The 23,252-nt window shown below is 48.5% G+C and overlaps 1 protein-coding gene across 1 annotated transcript in view; it reads left to right on the forward strand.

Moving 5' to 3' along the window:
- Wwc1 (WW and C2 domain containing 1) overlaps window positions 1-23,252 on the forward strand; it is a 141,566-nt gene that overhangs the window by 85,224 nt on the left and 33,090 nt on the right. Inside the window, exons 6-11 of the mRNA XM_021176839.3 lie at window positions 4,805-4,934; window positions 7,235-7,381; window positions 8,512-8,585; window positions 12,955-13,197; window positions 19,931-20,020; window positions 20,425-20,963. Of these exons, the coding sequence (XP_021032498.1) occupies window positions 4,805-4,934; window positions 7,235-7,381; window positions 8,512-8,585; window positions 12,955-13,197; window positions 19,931-20,020; window positions 20,425-20,963 (1,223 nt within the window). The remainder of the gene's footprint in view (window positions 1-4,804; window positions 4,935-7,234; window positions 7,382-8,511; window positions 8,586-12,954; window positions 13,198-19,930; window positions 20,021-20,424; window positions 20,964-23,252) is intronic.

Genomic DNA, 23,252 nt, shown 5'->3' on the forward strand with positions numbered 1-23,252 from the left:
AATGTAACAGAGCCTGGCATAGATTAGGTACTCGGGGAGGAGGATGGGCGAGGCTCTAGTCAGTTGTTCATTTAGTCTCAGAAAGCGACTCTACAACCCTAACCCAAGCTTGCTGCTTGCTAGGCACCCTGACCTAACAGCTGCCTCATTTCATTCTCTTTACCACATTGAGAATAGTTTGTGCTGTGCCCCATGTTGTTGATGAAGGCACTGACAGCCTTGAAAATATGCAGGTCACCCAGCCAGCAAGGTCAGAATCAAGGTCACCCAGCCAGCAAGGTCAGAATCAGGACCAGAACCCAAGAACACTGCGACTCTCTTTGTGTACTCAGTGGGGCACAGTAAAGAAACTGCCAACATAAGCTCTCCATTCTTATCGAAAAGTTTGTATTGTGAATAGGAGAGAGAAAATACTCAACGGCATCTGGAAGAGTTGAGAGCAGAGAGGGAGGAAAGCAGAGTGGATGTGGCAAGGGGTAGAAGGAGGAGAGTGAGAGAGAGTCGGTGAGGTAGCAAGAGTCAGATAATACGGCATGGAGAGAAAGCATGAGGACAGCCAGGGGTGGGTGGGTGGACAGACAGGCTGGCAGGCGGACAGACAGACAGTGTAAGAGATAGTGAGAGAGGATAACTAGAGATAGAGAAAGTGGGTGGACAAATCACGAGGACTGTAAGGATTATGAGTTGATATGGAACAAGTTCTTGTGGTACTGAGGGAGCCCGGAGGCCAGGATGAGCTTAGATAAGCTGATGGACTCCACAGGTAGCCATAGGTCCCTTCTGCCTGAAGAAAGGGAAACAGTTCCTTTTGGCAGATGGGAACTGGTGGTTTCACAAGGTCCTAAGGAATGCTAGCTTATGTCACCAGCTTGAGCTATCATTTCTAATAGACCTGAAACCTATAGTATTCATTTTTATTATTTATTTACCTGTTGTTTTGATGCTGCAGATGGAACCCAGGGGCTGCACACATGCTAGGCATGCCTTCCAGTCATTGGGAGACATCCAGCTATTGTCTTGTTACAGTTTTGGGGTTTTAGTTTTTTTGTGCCCAACAATTGAACCCCACTACTGCTAAGCACAGTCTGTCCCCCACAATCTACACCTCCTGTTCAGAACCATTGGACTACTATCAATGATTATTGTGGTGCTTGTAGAGTAAGTGGATTTTTGAAGTTCACATCTCAGTCTCTCTGGACAGTACCCTAGATAACTCTCTCCCCAGGCCCCAAAAGCACAAGGCCCCTTAATGCTCCTTTGGTATTATTGCTTTTGTTCAGGGTCTGGGGAGAGATGACTAAGGCATTCCTACCCGGTGTCTGCAGAGCCTGGGAATGGTGGACCTCATTCTTCAGGAGTAATTTAGGGAGTTTCCAGAGTCACCATCACACAGCTAGAGACTGACATGCAGTTCCCCTGCTGTCTGAGAGCATATGTGTCTGCCTTCGCAATGGCAGTGACGCCAGCCTAGAGCTGTCGAGCAGCTATGTCTAAGAATCCGGGAGCCTGGTCCATACCCAGCCACAAGAGGGTCTTGTTTGTTTAATAGATAGATAGATAGATAGATAGATAGATAGATAGATAGATAGATAGATAGATAGATAAACAGATAAATAAAAAAGAGGCTGGTGAAATGGCTCAGTGGTTAAGAGAACCGACTGCTCTTCCAGAGGGCCAGGTTCAATTCCCAGCACCCACATGGTGGCTCACAATTGTCAGAAGCTCTGGTTCTAGGGGACCTGACACCCTCACACAAACACGCAGGCAGAAACACCAGTGCACATAAAATAAAAGTAAATAATTTTTTTAAAAAGGAAAGAGAAAGGTTGATGACGACCAAAGGAAGTCTCTCAAAGACAGCGAAGGAGGAAAAGCAAAAGCAAAGCATGGGGCTCGGGCCTGCAGCGTGACGCCTGTCAGCAGGCGGGAAGTCAGATTCAGGCTACCACTCAAAGTCCCCTTGCCAGAGTTGTGTGAACAAGATAGGAAGACCCAGCTACTGTCAGAGGCTGTGCCCAGCTTCTGAGGCTGCTGGGCATGCGAGTCCCCAAAAGCCTGAAATAAAAGACAAATGCATAAGTTAGAAATCCTAAAACATCTCTCACATACACGCGCACATACACACATACACACACACACACACAACTTTCTTTGCCTTTCCCCCCACCCCAGAGAATTCTGTCTTTCACTGAGTGTAATGGTAACCCTTTGTTCTCCCCAGCCCCTTCTTACTCCAGCTCTATCCCAAGTGTTCTCAGAGCTGCTCTCTGCAGCCACATTCCAGAGCTTGGGTTGCTAAGGGCCGGGAGAAATCAGGTAAAGCTCTTTGCAGCCCAGCACACAGACTGCTCTGTCTATCCTTCTGGGAATGCAAAGCCATTCTTGCCCCGTTTGCAAAGGAGAACTCTACCCAGCCTTCAGACCTGTTGAAGCATAAAGCTCTCCCCTGCACCTAGCACCCCTGACAGTTTGGGCAGGGCCGATTCTCATCCTGCCCACACCCTGGGGCAGGATGTTTCTGTGGGGATATCACCTGCAGAGCTTTGTGGAGCAGTGCTCCTTACGTGAACTTTTTCAGACTAAATCTGAGACGGATCTTCGCCAACCTGGCAGGCTTGCCCAGGCTCCAGGCCTCGAAAGGAATAGACAAAGCTATTTTTAGTGCGAGACACAATTGGGGCTTTGTGTTCGCCCCACGGAAGCTGAAGAAACTGCTGGGGGCAGCTGTGTGGGGACCCCTCCCCGCTGCCCTCTCTCCCACTCCAAGCCATGAGGCCAGGGTGGAAACCTGCTCCCCGGACTCGCTTTCCTCCTTTCCAAGTAACTTCCCACTCAGGCTATTTTTAGCCTAGGACAGTTTGGCTCTAGCAGGAAGCCAGAGAGGAATGCCTGTTAGGATTTCTCATCCTGTTATAATGGGTGTGTGGTGCTCCCTTGACTGTTAAACTTCCCCTTCTCCACCCTCCGCCGAAGCCTCAGGCCAGCCTTTGATGGAAGAATGAAGCAGTTTAAGTATCTGCTCTCTCAGAACCTTCTCCACAGCCTAGTCCTCTTCACCCCGACTCCTCAGCCTCTCTGCTTAAGTCACAGCTCAGTGGCAGGGTACTTGCCACCCATGCCTGTGGCCTTGGATTGGATCTCAGCACTTCAGAAAGAGGTGGGGGGTGGGGTGGGGGGCACTCAGCTCTCTCCTTTACACAGCCTTCACTTTCATTAAAACAATCCTACACATAGGGCACGGTTAACCAATAGTCTCCAAGCTGAGGGTGCTTAATCCCTCATGTGTGTACACGACTTCCTGGTTCTCCTTAGGATTTAAGTCCTTTATACCTTTTGACGTTGAGAACAGCTCTGAACACGGCCAGGCAGATGTCATAATCTGGGCTTCTTTAGAACACCGAGGTGTGTGTGGTTGGGAGGTGCGTCCAGTGCCGCAGTGCAGACTGGTGTAACAGCTGGGGACCCGTGTGACAGCTGGGAGTCTTTTTATCCTTACCTGTCATTGTCCTTCAATGTATCCTGTGATTTAGCACGTTTATTCCTGGCAGGGTTCTGGGGGTGGGGTGGGGTGGGGGTGAGATGGTTCAGGTTTAAAAAAAAAAAAAAAAAAAAAAAAAACCACTTGCCATGCAAGATCTCACCTGAGCCCAATCCCCAGAATCCGTGCAGAGATGAAGAGGCCAGAACCACCCAGATATAGCTGTCTCTTGTGAGGCTATGCCCGGGGCCTAGGAAACACAGAAGTGGATGCTCACAGTCAGCTATTGGATGGATCACAGGGCCCCCAATGGAGGAGCTAGAGAAAATACCCAAGGAGCTAAAGGGAACTGCAACCCCATAGGTGGATCATTATTATGAACTAACCAGTACCCCAGAGCTCTTGTCTCTAGCTGCATTTGTATCAAAAGATGGCCTAGTAGGCCATCACTGGAAAGAGAGGCCCATTGGACTTGCCAACTTTATATGCCCCAGTACAGGGGAATGCCAGGGCCAAGGGGTGGGGGTGGGTGGGTGGGGGACTGGGGGGGGGGGGAGTGTATTGGGGACTTTTTGGATAGCATTGGAAATGTAATTGAGGAAATTACCTAATTAAAAAAAAAAGGAAAAAAAAAAAGAGGCCAGAACCAACTCCACAAAGCTAAACACAGTGACTCTCCACCAAGGGTGATTTTGGACCGTATATTTGGACAATTTATGGGGGAATTTTTTTTTGAGACTATGTAGCCTTGATTGACGTGGGATTCACAAAGATATGACTGCCTCTGCCTCCTAAGGGTTCAGGTTTAAAGGTGTGGGCTATGTCACCTGGCAGGAAGTAGTCACAACGCAAGCCTGAGGTATTATTAAGATTCTGTGAATCAGTGCCTGGGACCCCGCTAGCCTGTGACATATAGGACAGGAGACACCATCTCCTCACCCCCAATTCTGTCAGTCCTCTGTTCACCTCTGTTCTCCAGTGTATCACAGTTAAACCAAGGGTTCTACTTCATAAAGTCACAACAAAACAAAGTCTCTCAGCTCTTGGGCACGTGCTCTAGGAACCCCCTCCCAGTCTTGGGAACTCAGGAGGGAGTCAGGGAGATTGTCAGTAAGAGTTCATACTTAGAAGAGCCCAACCCAAAGAACCTTGTTGCCTCTGTATTCTGCAGCCACACACATCTGCAGTCTGATGAGAGCCTCCTGGGTCTTCTCCACCGAGCAGGGCCTAGAGAGGGCTGGGTGGGATGGAAAGAGGAGACTGAAAAGCACCTGTGCTTTCTCCCTGTCCTCCCATGTCTGACCCTTCCTGTTTCCTGGCCTGTAGAATTGATGAGAGAATGTCAGACGCACAGGGCGGCTACAAACTGGATGAGGCCCAGGCTGTGCTGAGGGAAACCAAAGCCATCAAGAAAGCCATCACCTGTGGAGAAAAGGAGAAACAAGACCTCATTAAGGTGATGTGGGCCCCCCTGGGATGCAGGCCCCTGGAGCCCTGGGTACAAGGTCTTAACACTGGCTGCTTTCACATACCACACAAGCTACTGAGTTCTCAGTACCCGACGAATTTTCCTAGTTCAAACTTTTTTGAGCATTGACATGATACTCCCATGGAAAGTTCCCATCTTTGTGTAGCCGACACAAGACACAATATGGGTGCATCCAAAATATCAAGGTACTTTCTGGCTGTGTATATAAAAATACACATGAAACATCAATTTTGTGTTTAGACTTTAGTCCCATCCCTAAGATAATTTATTATGTAATGCCAATAGTCTGAAATGAAAAAGAAAGGATCCTAGGCATTTTGAACTGTCACCCTAACAGTCACTTTACAGGTGTGTCAGCTACAGGTGCAGTCGATTAGAAGACATTGCAGTGTGACACTCAGCAGCTCTGCTCCACTGCAACTGTCCTGCATCACACAAGTTCTCCAAGGAATTGTTTGATCATCCTCAGTGTACCAATGAGAAGCTAGCAAGCGACCTGGGTGCTCTGAGCTACTTCTTGCTGTCCATGAACACCCTGTTCTTGGGTTACAATCCTATCATTGCCAAAGTTATCCTTACCCTTTACCGGGTTTCTTGAGATTGCCACCCCCCCCCGCCACCTTTTTATAAAGGAGAGAAGGGAGGCCCAGAAGCACCGAGTGACTTACTTGAGGGCATTCAGTCAGTACCAGTGGCAATTCTTGTCACCTGAGCCCAACCCCCAGAATCCGTGCAGAGATGAAGAGGCCAGAACCAACTCCACAAAGCTAAACACAGTGGCTCTCCTCCTCAAAGCCAGCTCCTTACCATTAGTCCTTACCACCCATCTTGTTTTTGATGGACCAATCACAGAGCCATTTAACTTGAACATCATAATGTCCATTAGTCGGTCTCCCCTGTTCTCTGAGCTGGGAACGGAACTACAGAGATAAGTCTATAACACAGTGATGGAGCTAAGTGCTTTGCGTGTGTGACTCAGATTATGGCCATTCTATATATAAGGACAGTCTGACTCAGATAGCAAGGGGCAGAGCCATCAGTCAGACCCTGAGACATGTGGTTCGCAAGCCCATTGCCTTACCCCTGAATGTAATCCCCACTCAGAAGTCACTTAACCCTGAAGACACCTTCCCATCATTCCGCTGACACCACGTGTGCAAAGACTCAGAATAGCCAGGGCTAGCTTTGGAAGGAAACGTCAACAGACAACAGGACTCGGCCCAAGAACGGGGCGCTCGTGGACAGCAAAGAGTAGTTCTGCTTGTGACTAGAGGTTGAGAGCACCCTGCTGTCACTTGCCGTCACTTCTCATTGGTACCGTAAGGATGATCCGATAATTCCTCCGAGAACTTGTTTGATGCAGTACAATTGCCTGGAGCTGGAAAGACACTGTTAATCGACACACCCATAAAGTAATGATTTTTTTTTTAAAGATCTATTTATTTATTATATGTAAGTACACTGTAGCTTTCCTCAGACACTCCAGAAGAGGGCATCAGATTTCGTTACGGATGGTTGTGAGCCACCATGTGGTTGCTGGGATTTGAACTTGGGACCTTCGGAAGAGCAGTCGGCGCTCTTAACCACTGAGCCATCTCGCCAGCCCCTAAAGTAATGATCTTAGTTAGGGTTACAATTGCTATGATGAGAGGCCGTTACCAACAGCAGGTTGAGGAAGAAAGGGTTTGTTTTGTTACCCTTTCACTTCTAGTCCACCATTGGAAGAAGTTGGAATCAGGAACTTAAACAAGGCAGGAACCTGGAGGCAGGAGCTAATGCAGGGGCCATGGAGGAGTGCTGCTTACTGGCTTGCTCCTCATGGCTTGCTCAGCCTGCTATTTGTTTGTTTGTTTGTTTGTTTGTTTATTATTCATTCATTTATTCATTCATTCACTCACTTTACATCTGGATCGAAGCCCCCTGCCCCCCAGTCCAACCCTTTTCTCTACCTACCCAGGGGTGGCCCAACCCAAAATGGGCTGAGCCCTCCCCTATCAATCACCAGTTGAGAAAATGCCCTATCGGCTTGCCTTCTGGAGGCATATTCTCAATTGAGGTTCCCCTCTTCTCCAATTACTCTAGCTTTTGCCAAGTTGAGCACTGACTATTCTTCCAGAGGATACAGGTTCAATTCCCAGCACTCACATGGTGTCTTAGAACCAACTATATCTCCAGTCCCAGGGGATCTGGTATCCTTTCCTGGATCTCTGAGGGCACTGACAATGAGAGGCAACACTCACTGTCCCCCACCCTTTCCTACACTGCAGAGTCTCGCCATGCTGAAGGATGGCTTCCGGACAGACAGAGGGTCACACTCTGACCTGTGGTCCAGCAGCAGCTCTCTGGAGAGTTCGAGCTTCCCGATGCCAAAGCAGTTCCTGGACGTGAGCTCGCAGACAGACATCTCTGGGAGTGTGAGTAGGCCAGGGTGGCATCTGGGAGGCTGTTCCAGGAGGATGGCTGCCTATTCTTGATCACCTGAGGAGCTAGCTGCCTGTGGCTGCTAACTTGGCTCTGTGGAGCTCAGCTGGCCCCAGAAGACATGAGATGGTAGTACGAGGAAAGGCCAGTGTTGGGGATCCCGCAGTTTAAGTACTTTCTGGCAAGAGCTGGTGCCTGCAGGCCCTGCCCACAATGTGTTTTTAATGCATGGGGCATCTCCATTCTGATTTTCTTTCACCAGCTGGAGAGCAGAATGTATTTCTCTCATTGTGCCCCACACAATGCTTGCGGCTTTCAGACAGCTGCTGCCTCTCAGTGCCAAGGTTCAGCCTGGTCCCAGTCCGAGGGCAGTGAAAACACCACCAAGCATGAAAGTGTCCAAGTAGAACCAGACCACAGTCAGTGTGGTCCTCAGAGAGCCTTTGCTCTCCTGGAGCCGAGAACGCTGAGCGCACCTGCCTCCTAACTTCCTGTTGGCTAAATGCTACCCCTGCCTGATTTCTGTAGCTATTCCCCCACTAGTAAGAGGATGCTCCGTTCCAAGTGTGATCCCGTGAGCCTGAAGTTTCTTGTTTCTGACAATCAACTGCAGAAGCAGGCTGTTGCCCCTTAACTGTCCCAGTCTTTCACCCAATCCCAAGCCCCCTGAAAGCCAGACTACGTATGCTTTTTACATTCTGGGGTTTTCCTCAGGGCTCTCTCACTGTAGTCTCTATGAGCTTTCAGTTGAGCCTCTGCCTGGTGTGCCCAAGTTGGATATTTTATATCTTCTGGTACTATTACTTCTTACCTTCGGTCCTCTGTGTGTTTGTAGCCTGCTTTGGCCCTTCTTTGGCTGTTAGATTACAGTACTGTGGGCCTATGGTTTCTTTCCCCGAAGTACTGACATACTTGTGACCGTTCTTATGGACCCAATGAAAGCAAAGTATTTTGTCTAACCATCTTCCCCTCGGTCTACACAGCCAACCCAGTGATTGGGGACTATTCTTGGCTCTGCCCACATACCCTGTCAAGTCTCCCATGAGCTATTGAAACCTATCTCAGTGTTGGCTTCACTGTAGTAACCGTGTAATTCCTGTCTCTGTTCTTATCTGTCCTCTAGTTCAGCACCAGCAGCAACAATCAGTTGGCCGAGAAGGTCAGATTGCGCCTTCGGTATGAAGAGGCGAAGAGAAGGTAATTCACAGCTGAAACTGTGGAAGGATCATGGAAGGATCCCTGTGAACGCACCTCTGGTGTTTGGGGGGAAGGGGGTTGGTCTTTTGGTTGGTTGGTTGGTTGGTTGGTTTAGTTTTGTTTTTTTGGTTTTTTTAGACAGGGTTCCTCTTTGTAGCCCTGTCCTACAACTAGCTCTGTAGACCAGGCTAGCCTCACAGAGATCCATTTGCCTCTGCTTCCCCAGTGCTGGGCTTAAAGGTATGCACCACCACTGCCCAGTGAACACTCCTCTTTTTAATCCTCACGTAGATTATAAAGGTGGATGGGATCTTTATATGTTAATCCTCCGGGATTCAAAGAGGAAATTACTGACCCAGGACACTCTAGTAGAAGATCTGAACTATGTGTGAACCCAGATCTGTTTACCCTTAAAAGCCTAGTAATTTTTCTCTTTACCTGTCTTGGTTTCTGTAGTCAACGCTTTCTGATGTTCTTGGAGTCAGTTTGATTTGAAGAAGCAGTAAGTTTGTTTGATTTGGCTCAGCAGCAAGCTAAAGAAGACTGGATATTTCTCACTTCACCAAGAAAGGGTGACTTGTGATAGTCTTTTGTTCTTGTTATACTGGGGATTGAACCCAGGGCTGAAAGCATTCCAGACAAGTGCAACAGCTCTGTCTCTAGTTATTTTGATGGGTGGTGTTGTATGTTTATTTTAGGCAAGGTTTCTCCATATTATCCAGGCTTGCTGGCCTTGAGCTGATCCGTAGTTCAAGAAGGCTTTTAATAATTTTGGCAATCAGGGTGAGGGATACAGAGATTAAATCCAGGGCCTTGCACATGCTTAATATTCTACTGTTGAGCTAAGGCCGTGGCCTGATTTATTGTTATTATGCACATATGACATGTGTGCTGGGCCATCATGGGGAGGCACACAGGTCTCTGTGCACATGTTAGAAGATAACTCTGTGGAGTCTATTTTTTCCTTCCACACTGACATGGGCTCTGATGACTGAACGTGTGTCACTGAACGACAAGCACCCTCACCGGCTGAGCCATCTCACTGGCCCCCCAGATGTTCTCCCAAATGAAAATAAATTTAATTACGAAATCAATCGTAAATCCTGAAATAGCACCTCCTGCTTCAACCGCTTGTACTCCAGGAATCTCAGACATCCTGTGGCTGTATGGACTCCTAAGCAGTTAGGTTTTACACCACAGTGGTAAAGTTGTAAATCTGGCCTTTCCAGATCAGTTGTGGAAAAGTGTAATCTGATTATTTATTGTACTAAAAATACTTGTGCACTTAGGGGCTTAGCTAATTTTTAAAACTTACAGCAGGGCTCAGTGGGTAAGGTTGCTTGCTAACAAGCCTGACATCCTGAGTTCAATTCCAGGGTTCCACTAGAAGAAGAGCCTTGACTCCCGCAAGTTAGTCTCTAGCCTCCACACACACATGGTATGGTGTGCACACCTACACACCCGCACAAACAAATGAATAAATATACTGACTTTTTTTTAAAAAGCTTACAGTAGAGCTCCTATCTTATTATTTGTTAGACAGGAGAAGTTTGGCGTAGGATGTTCCATGGCTTTCCCAGGCAGTGCAGTTAAATTTTGAACCCTGGATGTTCTGGCTTTGAGTTCATGATATTGTTTCTGCATCCTGCACCGGTCTTACCAGGAAAGAACTGACTGGGCGTTTTGGTGGATATCGGTTGCTTCCGATACCAAGCTGGCCCTCTCCAAAGCTTCTCAGTGAGGCCAGCTACAATGTAACGCTGCCCAGCCTGCTGTTCTGCCAGTTCCCAGAGTACAGCACAGTGCTCTGCAGTAGTGTCTGCAATTGAGTGGAAACAAAGGAAGTAGCAAAAAAGGAATTCAGCAGTCTAGCCCAGCCCTCCCCAGCCAGGGGCGTTGGCTTTAGGCTCAGCTAGATCCAGCATCGGGATAGCACTGCTTATATTTAGTCCAGTCTTCTCTTCCCTGCTTGCCTTTGGGTTGGCTTCATCCTCCAGCAGGCTTCCCTATGGAAACCGCAACATGAATTTCCGGGAGGTCTAGGCTTGCAGACTTGCAGGTTTCCGATCTCAGCAGAACGGCTACCTTTCTTTCTCGACCAACGGGTGTTTTTATTTAGTGCGTTTATCTGTTTTGGGGGAGGGTGTGTGCTTGTGTTTTCAGTTTTTGAGACAGGGAATCCCAACTTTGTCTCCAAATCCTTCTCATTATTTCCTCCTCCTCCTCCTCTTGCCGTAGCCTTCCAAGTAGAGTTCCCGAAAGTTTTAATAACTTCTGAGTCTGAGAACCACTGATAGTTTTGAATGGCCTGTCATTGTCGAGGATCAGTAGAGGACAGGAGAATTACAACTCCCAGAAGGTCCAGGTGTGCGTCATATGGTCATGCTGGGTTGGGGATTACAGCTCACAAGTGACTTGAGGACATATCCTTCCCTCAGGACAAGTAGGGATAATGACAAAAAGAGAACTGGCTAATGGTGAGGTGAGAAGAAATCTGTCCAGTGTGTATTACTTAGGCCCCTGCTAAGGGCTCAGCAGGATAGCAGCATTTGTGTATCTGCACCTCTCACCCTTGAACCTTTGATCCCTTCCAGCCCGTAGCAATGTCTGTTAAGATAGATCGGGCAGAAAAGACATGAGAAAACAGATGACTCCAGTCTTAAATGATGGGCGAGATATAGCGCTAATTCAAGGAACTCTCTCCTGATTAGCCCTGGCAGGCTTTGTCCTCTTTGCAAGTCTGAGGGAGAGACTAGTAGTTACATCTGATTCTCCCAAGGATAGATGACCTAAGGTTTAAAGTACAGTGGCCTGGGAAAGGCACCCTGGAAAGTACACCAAGGAAAGCATCAGTCACTTCTCAGCGCCTTGCTTGTAGCTGAGTCCCACCAAAGCCTGTCATATCAGTCTAGCCTTTAAGCACTGGCGACCAGCAGCCACACATTCATCAATTGCTATATACATGAATACAAAATTAAATAATTATCCCAGAATTCCTGCTGGGACTCTTGATTGGAGAAAGAGCCAGAAGGGTCTGTCTATATACAACTTGGGCTACATATAACAAACAAGGCATCTCGACTCCAGCAGTATTTTGGTAAAGAAAGTTTGACCACGTTTCACGTAAGCCTTGGCTCACAAGGACTGGCCATGTGTGGTGATTTTTGTAATCTTGGGTGAGCCAGAGAGCACTCATGCGACGAGATCAAGATGTCTTTTGTATCTGCCCCTTAGGGGTGCGGTAACACTGGGCATGGCATGAGAGCCCAGAGAACTTTGCAGAGGCCAGATCCTAAAAGTTATGATGTGGTTGCTCTTGGAGAGCAAAACTCTTTTAAGTCACGTAAGAATAATATCCAATATCTATAGAACACTTGGCTATATATCCAATGTCTATAGAATATAGAGTTCTTTTTGCAAATCTTTAATGTGGTGCTCGTGGGCTGTCTTAGGTTACCGTCATTATCTCCACCTTACAGATAAGGATCCTGGGTCTTAGGAAAGTTAAGAGTCCAGGCTACTGGCTACTTTCCTTAACATTAATAAGTACTTGCCACAGACCAAGCATTAAGCTAGAAGCTGGGATACTAAAAATGATTTTTGTTGTTGCTGTTGGGAATCAAAAAACCCATTATCTTATTTATGTGAAAGCCTGTGTTACACCACAGAGCCCTCAAATGCCCCACCCCCTCCAATAACATTTTTTTCCAATACATTATTCTTCCCATCATAAAAGTCAAGGCCAAAACTCCTAACTCCAGGTCTCTGAACTTCAAGCTCATGACTGTTTTTCTCATAACGCCGCTACCACACTCAGAACTAAGAGCACATTGGGTACCCACAGCCCAGTGATGACCCCTGAGGACCACTCAGTACCTGTTGTACACAGACCCTCTGCATGCATCATCCCTGGCTTTCCCCCATTCTGGAGGATAAACAATTGCTTCTCCCATCTCTAAGGCTTGGGGCATTTTCCCATAACGGATAAGTGGTCCAATAGTGATAGCAGTAGCTAGAAACCATTAATGAGGGCTAAATATGGGCCAAATACTATGCTTTATAAGTATACATGTGTGCATGCATGAGTGTGCACAAAACCTTCAGCCACCAACTCAGGAAGGAGATCATAAAATTCCCTTCAGAGATGTGAGCACCCCACCCAGGGTCTTAGAGCTCGAGGTAAGATACTGTTGCTTAGCATGGAATTCAGTCTCTCCTGCATTCTTGATCAGGCTGAAACCTGAACGAGAGGAAAGCAGTAACTGTCAAAGTCTGCTCTGAGGATGTCCTGGAGGCTGGTCCTTCATGTTCTCAGAAAAACAACTTGTTCCCCAGCTCCCCCAACCTCTCATACCTTCTCAACACCCAGGATCGCCAACCTCAAGATCCAGCTGGCCAAACTTGACAGTGAGGCCTGGCCTGGGGTGCTAGACTCAGAGAGGGACCGACTGATCCTCATCAATGAGAAGGAGGAACTTCTGAAGGAGATGCGCTTCATCAGCCCCCGGAAATGGACCCAGGGAGAGGTGGAGCAACTGGAGATGGCCCGGAGGCGACTTGAGAAGGACTTACAGGCAGCCCGGGACACCCAGAGCAAGGCGCTGACTGAGAGGTGGGTCTAGGATTAAGAGATAAGTCCCCATGGGCCCCGGGAAAAGGGAGAACATGCCAGTCTGACCTGTGAGCCCAGCAGGAGCCAGGAGTGAGGGGTCACCTGGTGAGCGCACTCAGGTAGAGATGTCACAGCTTTCCAGAGTGGCACATTAGCAAAGATGACATATCCCTGAACACCAGGACCCTGGTACTTCACACGGGAAGCACGGTGCTGGAAAGTGTGTAGGCGCAGACTCTCCGAACGGTGTCTGCTCATGCAAGGAAGCCCCATAGCACTTTATCCCTTGGGGTTTTCCCGTGTTGTAATGATGACGCTCCATCACTTACGTGAGCAGACACTCACAGGTTTCACACAGTGAGCATCTCTGCTTTACACACTTGCTTGTACCCAACATCACTGGGGAAAGCTTAATCCTGCTCCTATACACATACACACATTGAAAATTACTGTGTCTGTGCGGAGGAGAGGGTCCTTTGATGCTTCCTTTCTTTTGTTAAATAGTCAGAACTCCGGACCATATCCTTAAACCAATAACAGATTGAAAATGTTTGAAGAGTAGATTAAAAATAAAAAGAATAAAATATTTGATACATTAACTACTAATTTTATAGCACTTGGATTGTATTTGGATGTAATGTATAAAGATGAATTAAAGCACACAGGAGGGCAGGTATGATGGCTCAGTAGATAAAAGTGCTTGCCACCAAGTCTTGGCAAAGTGAGTCTAATCCCCAAGAAGAAAAGGAGAAATTGGACACATATGCACATACACACACACACACACACATATTATAATAATAATAGAGCATACAGGAGTATATATATGTGCAATATACAGGTACTACTTTATTTATATGCAGTCTTCAATATCTGAATGCTTTGGGGTTATCTGCAGCCATCTCAAGGATATATGGCTATGTCTTTTTCTTCTTCATGACCTGCCAAATTGATTTTAGCACATTTTGGGGGGTTGAAATTTGAAGACCAGCCGTCTGCATGGGAGATGAAGACTGGAATGCTTATGGGCCAGGCAGTAGTGAAAATGCTAGAGGCTCACCTGACTGTAGACCTGTCAGTCTGGAGGGCACTGCCCCTACTTTTCTACAGTGGGTGCCATTTCTTAGATCCAGCAAACAGGAGAATGGGCTGCATGCTCCCTGTGGTTCTTGTATTTCTTTTTTTTTTTTTTTTTTGCAGTGCTAGAGATGCAGCCCAGGGTCTCACACATGCTAGGCAAGTACTCACTCCTGGGCTATATGTACATCACAGTAGAACTTCAAAAGCTTATCACGTGGGTTCTTAATCTTCAAATACTGTCAATTAATGCAAACTGTAAAGAAGCTGTTAGCCAACCTCATCATTGACCTTGATTCAAGAAGGAGACCCTCCAATCCCCAGACATCTATTCGTCTGTCTACCCATTCATCCATCCGTCTGTTCGTCCATCCACTCACTCACAGAAGTTAGCATGACTGTTACATGAGGTCAGAATGAGAAGGCTGCTGTCCATGAGTGAGAGTTTTGGTCACTTTTTTGTTGCTGTGAGAAAACAGTGTGACCAAGGCAACTTATAGAGGTAAGAGTTCTTTTGAGCTTACAGTTACAGAGGGTTGCAGTTGATCCTGGCAGGAAAGCAGGGCAGCAAGTGGCTGGAGCAGCAAGCTCAGAGCTCATGTCCTGAACCGTGAGCAGAGAGTAGAGAGCAAACCACACAGGGCAGGGCCAGACACTCTCAAATCCTGGCCCCGGTGACACACTCCTCCATCAAGGCCACACCTCCTAAATGTCGCCAAACAGCTCCACCAGTTGGGAAACAAATATCCAAATAGATGAGCCTGCGGAGAACATTTTCATTCAAACCCTGACAGTCACAAAGGGACCCCTCCCCAGTAGCCAAATCTGCTGGAAACTTGACCTCATCAGCTTCTCGGACCATAGGAAATAGATTGTCAGCTGCAGGAGAGAGTGAGGGGGAGTGTGTGCGTGCATGTGTGTGTGTGTGTGTGTGTGTGTGTGTGTGTGTGTGTGTGTGTGTGTGTGTAAGAGAGAGAGAGAGAGAGACAAGAATAACACAATGGGGAGGGCGGGGAGAGTACTTTTCAGTGATTTGCAAGCCTCTTATGACTGTTCTCAGTTTGTCCATCGCAGACCTTGAGCTGGGTTTCCCCACCTCTCCCTTAAAGAGAGCAGAGTTGAAGCTGGTGATCTTTCATTTTGTTTTTGTATATTCATATAAATAGTGCGTGTAAATATTTACAAAACAGGATGATATTTCAGCCTACGTCCACCGTGAGTGACGGGGACACCAGGATGATTGGCATTTCCACTCTTCACATTTATCATCCCTGGATTAGGAGCCTTCAGAGTCTCCTCGCTGCTTTGAAATAGATTGCAGGTTGTTCGCTGCAGCTACCCAACTTCAAGAGAGAACACCAGAACTAATTCCCCATGTGAATGTATTTCGGGACTCATTATCTGACCTCCCTCTAGCCTTCCCAGTGACCACAGCTCTTCTCTGCTGCTGTGAGATTGGTTTTTATAGCTTCTAAAATGAGGACATGCAGTGTTTATCTATGCCCAGTTGATTTCATTTAACACGGCATCTTCCAGATCCATCTATCTCACTCCAAATAGCAGTATTTCATTCTCTCTCTCTCTCTCTCTTTATGATTTAATAATATTTATACAGGCATATACGCACCCACCCACACACAGTCATTTTCAAATGTGAGTAATTGTTCAGGAGCAGGAGCAAGGGAGGGGATTCACTTTCCCAGCAATGCAAGGCACAAGCCTAGTTTGTAAAGCAGGGTAGCAAGCCTGCGCCCCAGGAGAAGCCCTTGGGGGATGCCAGGTGTCTGTGTGTGCTCTGGGAACATAGCCTTGCAGCCCCTGACCTCTAAAGCACCCAGCTCGCAAATGCATCCTTGCTACTGAGTAAGCTCCACTTTCACTAATGTCTGATGGGTGTTCATCCTCTGCCCAGCCCCTTGGCCCCTCAAAGAATCCCTTGATTGCTAACTGGACCAATCTTTCCCAGCCAAGCACATGATCAGAACTACTAACAGGGACATCTAGAATCTATCCACTTGCCTTCTGTCCTCTACTGGCAGGAATGACTAGCTAGCTCTGACCCATCGCCAGTACAAGGATGAAAACAGTGGGCCTTAAATAATTTTTGCTTTATAGCCCTCAGAAGCACTTGCCCAAAGGCACTGTTACTGGTTTTCCTGGAGCCATACTCTTTGCCGGTAAGGGTTCTGTCTATATGTCCTGAACCTGTAGTGTTTATGTAAAGTATAAATGGTTGGGTGGCCTGGGCAGGTCCTTATTGGGCCTTTGGGCCAGTTCCTGTATTCTTACCTACCACTAGACCCATTGACTGTCCCTGGGGGCCTTTGGCTGTCCATCATCTTCTCTGCCAAAAGCTAAAGAGAATACATTGATCATAGCTCTACTTGATTCTTGCTAGGTCAAAATTCACACCTTATCTATGCTTCTAATAGGAGCTTCATTTGCTTCCTAGAGAAAAAAAAGGAGGCAAAGCCCCTGAGAACCAGAAATCTGCAAGCAGGTATTGGGCCAGATTGTGAATTGAGGTATTGACCTACTGTCAAAGGTTTTCTTTCCTGAAGCTAGAACCAGAGGTTCTTTTATGTGCCTCTCAGGTGTACTGTATGTGCCAGACCTAGTAACTTGAGAGCAACCCATTTTACAGATGAGGAAATCGAGGCCTAACACCACCCAGTGACAGAGCTGACATTAGAAGCAACCATACTTGGGATTCAAGCCCTTACTAACTTTAAGCAGCTGCCCACTCAGAAGGCCTTTCCATATTGCCTTCAACTCCATCTTTCAAAGGTCCAGGAGCTCCGATGGAGTATTGAGTCACCAAGCCAGTCTAGGGAGCCTACACTCTCCACTCCTCCATTGATCAGAGCACACAGAGGTCTTGGAGGGCAAGGTCCCTGGGGGAAATGCAGCAGCTGGGACAGCAGGGAGCACAGGGAACAGGGGCCACGTGTGCCCTAAGAGGGGGCTGAGGAGAGAAAGCCACGGGAAGTGTCGGGAAGGAACTGATACCTACAGCGATATGATTCTGATCCCTGTGTGTCTGTCTGTCTGTCTGTCTGGACCTCCAAATTCCTGCTTTCTTTCTCTGTAAGCTCTCTCTTTCCCTCCCTCTCTCCCTCCCTCCTTCCCTCCTTCCTTCTCTCCCTCTTTCTCTCCTTCCCTCTCTCTCTGTCTCTCTCTCCTCTATCTCCCTTTGTCTGTCTTTCTGTCTGTCTGTGTCCCTTTCTCTGTCTTCTCTCCCCTTCACCTCTCCTGCACCCCTTTTTACATTTCTCCTCCCTTCTCCCCCTCCCTTTGTCTCTCAGAACTGCCTTCACATTCTTTTTTTTTTTTTAATTTTTAATATTCTTCACATTCTTTACATTCCCTGTGCCTTGCACTCGCCCAGCCATGTGTCAGAGCTGGTGTGCAGTCATACAGGATGCTCGTCAGATCATGGGTACCATGCCCCATCCCTACCCCCACCCCTGGGGCTGGGGACCAATTCTTCAGGCCCGAGATACAGCCCAAGCTATTGCATTTTTAACCAGCATCCCAGGTGCGAAGCTATAGCTTGTGGGCACTCAGGCCTCACCCCCTGGATCGTCTTCCTATCTCCATGATTGATATATTCACAGCCTCCCAGCATGTGCTGGGCACGTCCATCACATGCCATCTGGCCTGCTAAGCCTGCTGCTGCTGAGAGGGGAGCCCTGCACCTGTGTGTTACTGTCTGTGACTACCCTGTGCCATGCTCAGTCCAATGACAGTTCCGTCTCCATCCTGCCTAGTCTGCAGGGAGGGTCTGTGTCTGATCCCGGTGTACCCTGGCTTGCTCTGTAGAAACCACAAGCTCCACCTCGTGACCCCACACTTATCTTCCTTTATGGGCTGTGCTCTTAGAGAGGGATGGGACATTCCGCAGTCTCATCTACTCCATTGAGAACTCTGGGGTTTCTCCATTACAGGCCCCCATCTGCCAGCCCGCCTTCTGTCCCTTACAGCCCCAGGCAAGTGTCTGGAAAGAAGGCTTTAGAGAGTGAGTTGGACAAGCATCATGCCAGGAGCAGTTAGCCTACCGCTCTGGTTATCCTGTGAGTGATTTCGCAGGTCCACTTGCCCACTAACAAGCCCGACACGCCCCCTCTGCTCTCCAGTTGTTTCTGAGGCTACCTCTGGTCTGATATTGCTAGGGGCCTGGCTGGTTTGGTTTGATTTTATGTGAAAACCAACCCTGGCCCTCTGGCCATAGGCTGTGCTGGCTGAGTTCTTGGTCCCTTCCTGAGTCCAGGGAGCCAGCAGGGTGACAGAGAGGAGCAGTGAGTCACATTGACATGAAAATTCATCATCCTGGCCCATCGGCTGAGTGAGTGGACTCAGCCACCCCACTCTTTCTTTTTTCATCTAAGAAAAAAGAACCCCTTCTTTTCTCCCTCCCTCCCTTCCCTCCCTCCCTCCCTCCCTCCCTCCCTCCCTCCCTTCCCTCCCTCCCTCCCTCCATTCTTTCTTTCTTTCTTTCTTTCTTTCTTTCTTTCTTTCTTTCTTTCTTTCTTTCTTTCCTTCCTTCCTTCCTTCCTTCCTTCCTTCCTTCCTTCCTTCCTTCCCAACTCCCTTCTGTCTAGCGAGCCACTTCAGTTTCCCTAATTTAGCTTGATCCAGCTGCTGTGAGGAATAGCCCCAAATCTCTGTGGATAAGCACTCTTGACTTCTGTTTCTTACCCAGATAATATCTTAGAACTCCTGGAAACTGGCAGCCTCCCTTGTTGAAGAGCCCACTGCTTGTCTTCCCCCCTTTAAGGCCACAGAGACGGAGCAGAAAACACTTTCCTTAACCACTTCGGTCTGCTCGCCTACATGGTTTCTGCTCGTATTCCACTGGCCAGACCGTGCTCACCTGCCTCAGCCAGATGTTAGGGAACCTGAGAAAGTGATCCAGCTTTGATCCTGGGAACCCAGGAAGACACAGACAAGCGTGGGTGATAGAAAGATGGTCATGAAGCCCTTTGCTTGATCTCAGTTAGGGATTCCTTGCTCTGCCTTTGTTTGTTTGTTTGTTTGTTTGCTTGCTTGCTTGCTTGCTTGTTTGTTTGTTTTTGTCCTATTTTTTCCCCCGGACCTTGTTACACCATGCACTAATTAGACGCCTGTTGTCTTCCACCTTCCATGCTCTGTATAAGAAGCAACGAGTTCTTTTTCCCTCGTTGCTGTGTCCCTGGTGCCAGGAACAGCATCCAGTGTTGCCTGGGTAATATTAGTTGGGGAAAGGAAGGAGGTAAGGAGGGGAATGGGGTAGCAGTTGAAAGAATGGTAGTTTGGTGGCATCCTAATTCTTCCACTTAGTCAATAATTTTGAGTAAATGATGTAATTAAGAGCCTCAAATTTTCCTCATGTATAAAACTGTTAAAATCATTCTCCCCATGCACATACATTATGTCCTAATCGATGCAATGTGTTAAGGCTCCTAGCTCAGTCTCTTAGGTGTGGCAGTGGCTGCACACTTCCTATAGAATTTATATAAAACAGTCTGTGCCTCTCCACTACACCGGAGCACATTGTTTTTACCCAGTTCCTGTGCCTGTGCGCTTGGGCTGGCGAGTGCACCTATTAGGCCTTGGTTTTGGGAGCTGGAACACTGCAGCCCATTGGAGTGTTACTGTCTTACCTCCTCTCCCTCAGGCTGAAGTTAAACAGCAAGAGGAACCAGCTGGTGCGAGAACTGGAGGAAGCCACTCGGCAGGTGGCTACCCTGCACTCCCAATTGAAAAGGTAAGTGGTGGGTGGTCACTGTCACAGGAATGGCCAGGAGGTGGCCCCAGCTCCATGATGCCCTTCAGGATCCTCTGATCCACCTTAGCTTGAGGAAAAGACATTTAGAAGCTGGTCATTCTAGCAGATGCAGGCTTGGCTAGAGTGGCTGGCCACCGGGTGCTTCATCCCTTGGCACTGTACACACAGAGATGGCCCCTAAAAGATGCCCGTGGGTCTGAAAGTGTATCACATCTGCCTTCTAGCCCATGTTGATAGCAATTTCTCCTCAGTGAAATTGAGTGCACGGTCCAACTCAGGCTGTCAAGTGGACTAGGCAGACAGATGCCCACAGTTCCAGAGCCCGGTAGAGTGGCCCCTGACCTCCTCACTCCGTGTTATCTCTCTCCTTTCCCTGTCCCCAGCCTCTCAAGCAGCATGCAGTCCCTGTCTTCAGGCAGTAGCCCTGGGTCACTCACCTCCAGCCGGGGCTCCCTGGCCGCCTCTAGCCTGGACTCTTCCACCTCAGCCAGCTTCACTGACCTTTATTACGACCCGTTCGAGCAGTTGGACTCAGAGCTCCAGAGCAAGGTGGAGCTGCTGTTCCTGGAGGGTGCCACGGGCTTCCGGCCCTCAGGTTGCATCACCACCATCCACGAGGATGAGGTGGCCAAGACCCAGAAGGCAGAGGGAGGCAGCCGCCTGCAAGCTCTGCGCTCCCTATCTGGCACTCCAAGGTCCATGACCTCCCTGTCTCCACGATCATCTCTCTCCTCCCCATCCCCTCCCTGTTCCCCTCTCATCACTGATCCCCTCCTGACTGGAGATGCCTTTTTGGCCCCGCTGGAGTTTGAAGACACAGAGCTGAGTACCACTCTCTGTGAACTGAACCTCAGTGGCAGCGGCACCCGGGAAAGATACAGGCTGGAGGAACCGGGACCTGAGGGCAAGCCACTGAGCCAAGGTAAGGCACACAGTGTCATTGTGGGGAACCAGGAAGCAGGAGATTCCTGTGACCGTTCCTGACTGTCTATGACTGGGTCTTGATGTGGTTGGTTATTTATTCGGTAAACACTGACAAATGTAGAATAGGCTATGTCCAGTGCTAGGGTTTTTGTTTTGCTGTGGCGGATTTCATTCAACAGATATTTAGTACCTACTAAAAATGAATCCAGATCCTGGGCTTAATTGAGTGTGAATGGATTAATTCATCGAAGCTTTCCATCGATGAGCGAAGGTGACTGCTGAGGATCAGTGTTGACAGCAGACACGGCTGCCCTCCCCTGCTGCTGCAAAGCTTAGGTTCCGCCGGTGCCACGGGCATTAGAGACGTACCAGCAAGGGGAGGGGATATACAACAGGATACGTGGGAGAGCCTTTGGGTGGAGGTGAGACAGCCAGGTCAGAATGGGTTGAGGCTTAAATGGTGAGAGGGGCTGGCGGGGGAGGGCGTGAGAGGGTGTAGCAGTATTCAGCTGTCACCCTGGCACTTAGTGGGAAGGGGCATGAGGACAGGAATGCGAAGTCATCCTCCACTATGTAGCCAGTTTGGTTTGGTTTGAAAGCTTCGAGATCTTTTCTCAAAATACAAAACAAACAAACAAACAAACAAAACACGGGCTGGTGAGACAACTCAGTGGGCATTAAAGAAAAAAAAATGAGTTGTTTCTTCTCTGTGCATTTCATAGATGAGAAAGCAGAGGTTCAGAGAAGTAGCATCCCTTGGCTAGGGTTGCCCTCACAGCAAATAAGCTAGCCATGGAAGCTAGCTCTTTCTGATCTCAGAGCCCAGTTTCTTTTTTGTCAGGCCTTATCATTAGAATTGAAGGTAGCTCATTGTCCCCAAGATGTGTGACTCTCTTGGTACTTGCTAGGCTCACCTAGGCATTAAGCACACTACCTAGCACCCACAGCGTCCTATCGACGGTAGTATTGGCTTTGGTGTTTGGGTGAAGGCAGAGGAGGTTCTGGACCTGCTGTATGTTGACCCATTTGCACATCACACCTCTGTGACGCATGTATTGTTTTTAAGAATGGGCAGTTGTGTGGCTACTGTGCCTGGAAGTGTCCTTGTGCAGGGTAGGGGAATGAGGTTTTTCCTTTAACTAAAGGTGCTGAACGGCAGCCATTTCTTTAAAGAGGAGCTGAGAGATCCCTGGGGTTCCCTCATCAGGAAGGGAATCTCACCACCGAGTTCTCTCAAACAAAAATACAAACAAGAAGCCTCCTCCTACTGCAGGTGGTAAGCTTCGGCAGACAGATCCCCAGAGAGAAGTGGGTGCGGTAGAACCTCTGCTGTGGCTTAAGATTAGTGTCTTTGTTAAGAATCCAGGACCACATTGGGACACTCAGACCGCAACCAGGTCCTGGGAAGGGACCCTCTCCTGAGTCCCCTCCCCATGTTGGACTTTGGGACTCATAAGGAAGAGATAGCACGAGGTGAGGGACGTGTTTCTTTCACGCTATCTCCAGCAGCTCCCCCCACCTCCAAGCAGTGCCAGGCAGAGCTCCAATGCTAAGCAGGTTATGCGATTAGTGCTGCCATTCAGTCACCAGACAAATTAATCTCCTTAAGTGGTTTAGCAGAGGGTAAAGATGGGAGGGGGGGCAGAAGCTGAGGGTGGGAAGTCTCCCCGGGGCTCAGCGGGTATGGCGCAAGGCTGGGAAAGCTTTTTCCTCATCTCTAGCACCAGATGTGTCTCAGACTCTCCTAACCACTGACCTGTCTCCCCAGCCTGCCAAAACCTCAGTCTCTGTGCACCACACCATACACCAAGCCCCCAGATCTTCTCCCTGGGCCTGGAGTGCACCATTGCTTAGGAGGAGTATTTATTTGTCTGTGTGTGAAATACCTAGAGCTGACCTTCGTGGCTGGCAAGGCGTGACTTTGTCACCTTTGCAGCGCAGTATTTCACATGCTCACTTCTGTAGCAGTGGGCCCTGCACACTATGGGTACTCATTTTTTGGGCATGGAGGAAACGTGTACCACATGCAAAGAGCCCAGTTATGACCCCAGCCAGAGACCTCTGCTAAAGGTAGAGAGGGAGAGACGAGGAGGAGCTGACTGAGGGCTGCATCCTCTTCCCTTGCTTTCCCTGAAGATGCAGGGCCTGTTAATTTGCCCTAAGTATATAAGAGGGACCTAGAAAACAATACTATTCTCTCCCTCTCCCTCTCCCTCTCCCTCTCCCTCTCCCTCTCCCTCTCCCTCTCCCTCTCCCCCCGTCCCCCTCCCCCTTCCCCCCTCCCCCT

This window comes from Mus caroli, unplaced genomic scaffold (genome assembly GCF_978045245.1).
Source record: "Mus caroli unplaced genomic scaffold, Mus_caroli_1 scaffold_13, whole genome shotgun sequence".
In the NCBI taxonomy this organism is placed as follows: Eukaryota; Metazoa; Chordata; class Mammalia; order Rodentia; family Muridae; genus Mus; species Mus caroli.